The 7,777-nt window shown below is 42.2% G+C and overlaps 1 protein-coding gene across 3 annotated transcripts in view; it reads right to left on the reverse strand.

The window, feature by feature from the left end:
- grik2 (glutamate receptor, ionotropic, kainate 2) overlaps positions 1–7,777 on the reverse strand; it is a 322,650-nt gene that overhangs the window by 66,792 nt on the left and 248,081 nt on the right. For all 3 annotated transcript variants that reach the window (XM_085803022.1, XM_085803021.1, XM_085803023.1), the window contains exon 11: positions 5,834–6,057. In XM_085803022.1, the coding sequence (XP_085659148.1) occupies positions 5,834–6,057 (224 nt within the window). The remainder of the gene's footprint in view (positions 1–5,833; positions 6,058–7,777) is intronic.

Raw genomic sequence — 7,777 nt, forward strand, 5'->3', positions numbered from 1 at the left:
ATAATGTGTTGTACGTTAGTTTGACAGCGGCGTAATGCTTCAAGATGTAGCCAATACACACAGGTGTGTGTTTGTGAGTGTGTTCCCATCGCTATTGTTTTTACCATCAGACAACACACAGTCGTGGTCCTTCATCTCTGTAATTAAACAGTTTGAGCTTATTTTTGGAGGCATTTATTGTCACAGTTTGCCCTTCAGTTGTTTCTTCTTTAGTCTAAACTCTTGTCTTTGCTGTCTTTGCTTGAGAGACAGTTGAGAGTCGGGATTTGAGAATTGAAGGAAAACTGTGTGTGTGTGTGTGTGTGTGTGTGTTTGCACAGATCCAGAACATCCTGCTGAGAGAGCTGCATTGATTTTAGGGGAGAAGAACCTGGAGCTGTGCTTTTAATATGAGCACATATACGTACTGCACTGTGATGTGAAGGAAGAAAGACAAAGAAATATTCAAACGAAGCGAGACAAGAGAGAGTCAGATGTAGATCAGGAGTTGTAACTGTTTCACTTGTCTTAAAGGGATAGTTCAACATTTTGGCAAATTGGCCCATTACCATAATCCCTATAGTCATAGCAGTAGGTTCGTTACCTTTAATTGTCGGTGCAAGCTATTTTTAGAACGGCGAAGCAGAGCCGTGAGCTGCTCAGAGCTACGCTACGGAGGCTAATGGGATTTCTTGGTTTCCCTCATCAAACTCATCAAATACACAATCCAACAACTCCACAAGTTGTGACCTGCACATTCACCACGCTATGAGATAATAACAGAACGTTACCAGACAGAGTTGTTTTAGAGGTAAATACAGAGACTGATTGATGAAAAACTGCCCCAGATGCCGATGGGAACGTGCATCAGCGGTTTTGCATGAATTTACCTCTAAACCAACTCTGTCTGGTAACGTTCTGTTATTATCTCATAACTTGTCCACCAGAGCGTTTTGGAGTTGTTGGATTGTGTATTTGATGAGTTTGATGAGGGAAACCAAGAAATCCCATGAGCCTCCGTAGCGTAGCTCTGAGCAGCTCGCGGCTCTGCTCCGCCGTTCTAAAAATAGCTTGCACCGACAATTAAAGGGAACGAACCTACTGCTATGACTATAGGGATTATGGCAATGGGTCAATTTTCCAAAATGTTGAACTATCCCTTTAAAGGAAATTGGCTTTAATGTGGCTGACGGAGGGAACTGGATTCAAGCAGGTGGTGATGCACTATGGAGAGTGTTATCACCGTTATGGCCATCAGAGGGAAGATAAAAACAACATGAGCCTGTAACATTAACGGTGGCAGTGCAGCTCAGTAATCATGTGGTTTCAGGGAATCGACCTGCGACGTCACTGCTGCTCTAACTCTTGTGTTGGCTCTGTGGCTCTGTCACTCATGCAGCCAGTCACACGCTGCCAACACAAACACAAGCATACATAGATAAAATGTGTAATGTATACACACATACACACACACATATGTATATATACATACACACACGCACACACAATACTGTAGGCTATATATAGATATAAATATATAAATGCACAGTGGAATTAAAACCTCGTCGTGTTAGAGCTTGTCTGTCAAATTAACGAGTTAAGACAGTCAGGTCTCACAGACTTTCGTGAAACGAGTGTTGGTTTCTTCACGTTCAAACAGAAAGTGAGAGAATACGCTCCTCCACTATGAAAGGATTAAGCGGATGACAGACGAAGGCTTTTAATCAAGGATGTAGACTTGCTCTCAAAGTGGCGAGGGACTCACGAACCCTGTCAACCTCCAAAAACAAACGGGACTTTTTAATGCTGTCAGTCAAACTCTTGATTAACATAAAATCTAAAAAGGAAATGACTGATTTATAACAGAAACGAGAGAAAAACAACACGTATTTTAAGATTTCTAACATGTTTCTTTCTCTTCGGTGGATCTACTTGACCTCAGACCTTTTGATTTCACATTAAAAACCAGCTCCAACGCTGAGACATCACACTGATCCTCTCTCACCTCCTCTGTGTGATATTTGTACAGAATTATCTGATGGCTTCAGTCCAAACACTGCTAATAAGTTCATGTGAATATTGATGAGGATGATTCTGCTCTGTCCCTCTCTAATATTGGTGAGGACACGTCCAGGCTGTCCACATGCAAACCTATACAACACTGTGTGCTCTATGAATCTGGATGTAATCTAGATGAAGAGATTATGATTATGATTATTATTATTATATATATTATAGCATCTATTGTTCTATACTATAGTTTCAGTAAGCATAAAGGCTGGATCATCAGGTCCTTTTGTTTTCAGAGGAAAAAACTTCTGTGGATAATTCTTCTGTTTTATTCAGTGTTTCTACTGGATTTAATCGTGGGCTCTGTTTGTTTCTGACATTTCTGTGATTTGTTAAAGGTTAAAAAAAACTGTGAAACTTGTGAAAGGAACTTGGAAAATCTAATAAAAAACTTCACATTTTGTGAGTTAGTTTTGCAGACGTGTTGATGGAGATATTATATTTTAGGTATTTTATCGATCGCAGTGGGAAGTTATTATTTTCTGTTTGGACTGAGCAGAGAATCATGTTTTTTTTTTCTTTCTGTTTTTCTTTTTGAATAAAAACTAAAGTTGTCACTTTGTCCTGATCCCTGGGTGACCTCACTCATGTATCTGTAGTTATGTTTAGTCATGTCGTCTTGGCGAGGCCGGGAACTCACTGGATGTGTAGCATGAGTGTGGCAGCTGCACAACGTGGTCAGTGAGTTATTGCTGCACGTGTCGTAGCTGCACGATCTACAGATTCAGCCTGACACCTTCCACTGCAGCTGACACGGAAAAAAAAACATGTAATATTATAATATACAAATATATTTTTAACCCTAGTAGCAGCTGTGTGTGGAGACTAACGTGTTCTGCCATAAAAATAAATCAGAAATGAATGAATAATGAACTCGGTAACCTTTTGACACTGTGTACAGAGACAGAGCTGCTACCCATGATCCTCTGCAGCAGCTCAGTGACGTCTGGCTCCACGTTCACGCCACACATCCAGTTAAATCCAGCGTTTGAACTAAACTTCACCTCTAATGATCGGTTCAAAACGAATAAAACCAAAACTATCTGCGTGGCTAAGTAAGACGTTATAGCGACATAATCCTTTAACAGTGTGAGGCGCTTTCTGTCTGCTCCACGTCTCATTTCAGGAAAGTCTGTGAGAGCGTTAACGTGCTACACTCCAGAGGAAAAACATGCAACTGTAGCCCAGCATGCATCTGTGTGTACAGGAGAAGAGAGAATAGAGTGAGGAGGGGGTGTAAGGGGTGTGTGGGGGGGTGGGGGTGGGGTTTAATACACTTACCCAAACAACTTACATATTGAGATATTAAATACATAAAGGTGCATATTCTGAGCCAACTTAGATGACAGTTGCTGCTTTTTATTCTCTTGTGTGATCATATCGCCAGTAACATCGGGGGGAGGGGAGGGGGAGGGGGGAGGGAGAAGAACGAGTGTGTGTCGACAGTAAAACTGTCAGTTTCACGGCCGCAACTGAGCCGACGTCTCCTAAAAGTTTTAGAGTCGACACAAACCTTTCTTTCTCTTTTTCGCTTCACCGTGCTTCAAACAGCCGCCGACCGGATGGAAGTGATCAACCTGACACTGAAGGAGGAGACGGTTCTCAGTGTTCAAACAACCATCGTTCATGAACTCGTTCATATTTTGGGCAAAGGTGAACTGAACGTACTGTATTTCCGCTTGATGAACGTTATTGTGAATGCGTTTCATTCTGGCGTTTGTGAACGGCGCTCTCTCATAATATGACTTTGTTCAGGAGTTTGCCAGATTTCTATAGAGCCTTCCGGGCAAAAACCCAGTTAAAACACACTGTAAACAGGCGTTAATATGTAGCGGAAAAACCACCCGATCTGGCAACACCTATCAGCTGTTTGGATCAGCGGTGCAGTGATACAGCGCGTGGTGGAGCATGTCTGTGTGGAGGAATACTGACCCAGTTGGTTAGTAAAAGATAAACGGGGGTCAGAGAGAGAAGTCCAAGTAATTTGACATATTTGAGAATTTTATAAAATAGTAACGCAATAGTTACTTTTCCTGGTAATTACTTTCATCATGTTGTAACTCAGTTATTTTTTGGGGAAAGTAAAGTAGTAACTATAACTAGGAGGTTAAAACTGCTAAAATTATAACTGTCTGTGGTTTGATATGGGCTGAAGCAATCATTCTGAAAAATAATAGGTTGTAGCAACATATTGAAAAAGAAAAGAAAAGAAAAAAGATATATGAACTAGTTCAGTTTTGAATTATGAACTATGAACTGAACTAGTTCATTCTAAAATTTGTGAACTGAACTTTGAACTAGTTCATCTAGAAAGTGAACTTTCCCAACACTGTCGGTGGGTTAACGTAACACTGAGCTGCTTCTATACATTAAATATAAATAATTACACACATGTATATATATATACACTGTGTACTGTAGTATGCAGGAGTGTTTGGTTGGAAGTAGAAGTGAGAAGTTACAGTAGGAGTTCCTGCAGGTCAACAAATAACCTTCCACTGCATCCACCTTAAGCAGCTCTTATATACTGTGAGACTTTTCTTGTAAACAAACTAAGATTAATTATAAAAGATTAAAGGACAGTTTCTGTAGCTGTAAATAAACCGTGCGTCTTCAGAGATTTCCACAACAGTCAGTCATGTTTGGAGCGATGTGTTTAGCTCTCTCTCCTTTGTTGAGTCGAGTTCCTTTGAGCGAGTAGCGATGTCATTTGAACTCGGGTGGCACCGATTAACTGCAGTTGGAGACCTGAAATTGCAGGTCGCAGCCCCACTTATATGAGAGAAGTCTGATGCGGTCGGTCCTCCTCCAGTTGAGAAAGCAAACCGAAGCAAACTACAACTACAGAAAGTAAAGTTTCAGGGTCGGCGCTAAGCAGAGATCTCTCCACCGGAGGAGGCGAGTGAGGAGAGAAACGTTACGGACAGTCGTCTGTGAAGTGAAGGTGACGGCGTCCACGTGTTTCCTGGTGTTTCATCTGGTGTCAGTGTGTGTGTGTGTGTGTGTGTGTGTGTGTGTGTGTGAAGCTGAGTCAGCAGAATCCCAGTGATCGACCACGGCGTGTTTGAGACAAGGTGAAGGGAACCAGAGAAGAGAAAAGACAGCATGAACTCGGAGACACTGGGGGAGGAGGGGGACACTGTGGGGGTGGGGAGGGGGGAAGGTTGGGAGGGGGGCGGGCAGCAGCCGTTCACATTGAGCTCAACATATCCCACACACACACACACACACACATATGAGTGCACAACTTTTCTGCTCGCACACACACACACACATGCGCACAACCCTGAACCGGCTGACGGGTCTGCAGCCTCTCTGACTCTACGCCTCGGTGTGTTAGGTATTTATCTTTTACTTTAACTGAAGCAGGAAGCAGGCCGCCGGGGGTAACCATAGCAACCGAGCCGCCCAGCGCCCCAATCAGAAACAAAGAAAGAAAATAAAGTAATAATTCTTTATCAATATCTGATCTGAGGGAAACAGGCGTGTGATAAAATCCGGTGTGATCCTTTCAACGGTTCAACAGCTACTAAAGTTTAAAAAAAAGTGTTATAAAAGCGATGACGCTTTCATCGTCGTCGTCATGACCACTGATTAGTGTCAGCACTGTCACTTGAGTGGCGAGCAGCTTCCTCTGTGTTGCTCGGGATGCAAGAAAGAACCAGTAAAAAATAGTTTAAAGAGTTTAAAGCCTGTTGTTTAGTCGGGGTGGGTGGGTGGGTGGGTGAGGGGCCCGTGTGTCTGACCGTGTGTGAAGCTGTGATCGCTGGGAGTGACATGTTACCTGGCTATGACAAACAGCACACAACTGACACCCAAGTAAGCCAGCAGAATATACATCCAGATATCGGGCGAGAGGGGGTTGAGGAAGGAGAAGACCCCAGGGTTGGTCCCGTTGGGCTTGCGGTACAGTATACTTATACCCAGCGTCATGAAGGGCTTGGAGAAGTCGATAACCTTCTCGCGCACGTATGTGATGGCGAGGGGAGCCACTGCCAGGTCAGCTCTCTGTCAACATGAAAGAGAGAAAGAAAAAAAAAAGGAAAGAGGAGAAAGAAGGATAAGGGCCATAAGTCAGGAGAACAGGAAGCGTTTAGAGGCAATCAAATTAAGAAAACAGGATCTTTACACACTACAGAGTCTGTCCCGGGGCACTTAAGTAAAAATTTAAAGCCCTCTTTCTCTCTGAGCCCATCAAGCATACTCTCAATACTCAACTCCCCCCATCCGCCCCTGTTTTAAATCAAAGCATCCATTTATTTTCTTCAGCTGCTCTCTCCATTTGTTAAGCCGCTGTGAGCTGTAGGCGCTCGCTTTGCAGGGCCGAGTGATGGAGACCCCCACACGTAGGAGCTAAAGTCCTGCTCATACCTTCACTCAGCAACAAGAAAACATCTGTCTTCTCTCTATGATGCAGCTCAGACTAGGTCACAATGTTCTTTATTAAATGTTTTATATTTTGATTGTAAAACACTAAAAGTGATGCTTTGACATTCACAGGAGCAGAAACAACTGAAATATTGACAGCAGTAAAAAAGTTGGTTGGTTGGAGTCCAGGACACTCTCTCTTATAAACTTTAGTAAAATCTGAAATAACCTGAGCAGCTTTTATCTTCAGAAGGCGACCTAAACAGCTTTTTATCATGGTTTTATCTCATAAAGATGCTGATTCATGCTCTTATTTCAAGATTATTGCAGTTATCTTTTTTTTTTTTTTTCCACTGCTCCTCCAATGACTCCAGTTTATTCATCGCGGAGCTGCTGGACTTTGAACTTTAATAAGGAGAGAGGAGAGATTCACCCTGGTGTTAGCTTCACTTCACTGGCTTCACTTTTACAACATGGTTTAAGGTCCTTTTACTTGTATTTAAAGGGGCTTAATGGTTCGGGAGCAGCTCACACTGCAGATTCTCTGTCTTTATATGAATCTTCACGTACACAGGATTTTAAATACTTGCAAGAAAGTTGACAATGCAAAACTATGTGAGAGATGCTCAGTGAACACTAATGATTTAACCTGGCTTTTGATTAATTCTCCCATATTTTTATTATTCTTCATGTTTTCTGTTTTTATTTTAGTATTTCATCATCTAACATCTTTCTGGTAAAATTGGACCCATGAGACTTTATTGACAATTAATGAAGTAATCAGTCATTTGAAGCTGAGACCTGCTTTTTTTTTTGCTGGTTACCTCTCAGTCGTGTTTTGGATAAAAGCCATAAAACGGCAGAAGTCAGAACAGCTACATCATTTTTATGTAGTGTGGTGGTTGTGTTTCAGGCCGCAGTGTAAGAAGTGGAGCTATTATTGTTATTGATTTTCTCTCACATTTACATAAATATGAAATACACTTAGATACGCCGAGGCAGCGGCTCAGCTGAGGTCGGATTCACCGACTCAACCGCTGCTAACCACTGACTCCTTCCTCTCCCTCTGAACCGTGGTAACATGGTAATCACTGACACGTGCACCGACCAGTAGCACCGAATAACAAAAAGCAAGAAAATACGACTCATATTTTCAGGTTCACCAACAAACTGTGAAGAAAGCAAAAGGAAGAGAGATAGTTTTAGAGAAAGAAGTCAGATTTCTGTTGATTAAAGAGGAACTATGCAAGATTTTTACCTTAATTAAACAGCTTCAGATGGTTATACAACTTATTACAAGGAGGGTGGAGGCTCTCTGCCTTCCACCTAGCGTCTCTTGGCTGACAAACCAACCTTGTAA

Source organism: Trachurus japonicus, chromosome 16, assembly GCF_045865225.1.
Source record: "Trachurus japonicus isolate A0001 chromosome 16, Traja_1.0".
Classification (NCBI taxonomy): domain Eukaryota; kingdom Metazoa; phylum Chordata; class Actinopteri; order Carangiformes; family Carangidae; genus Trachurus; species Trachurus japonicus.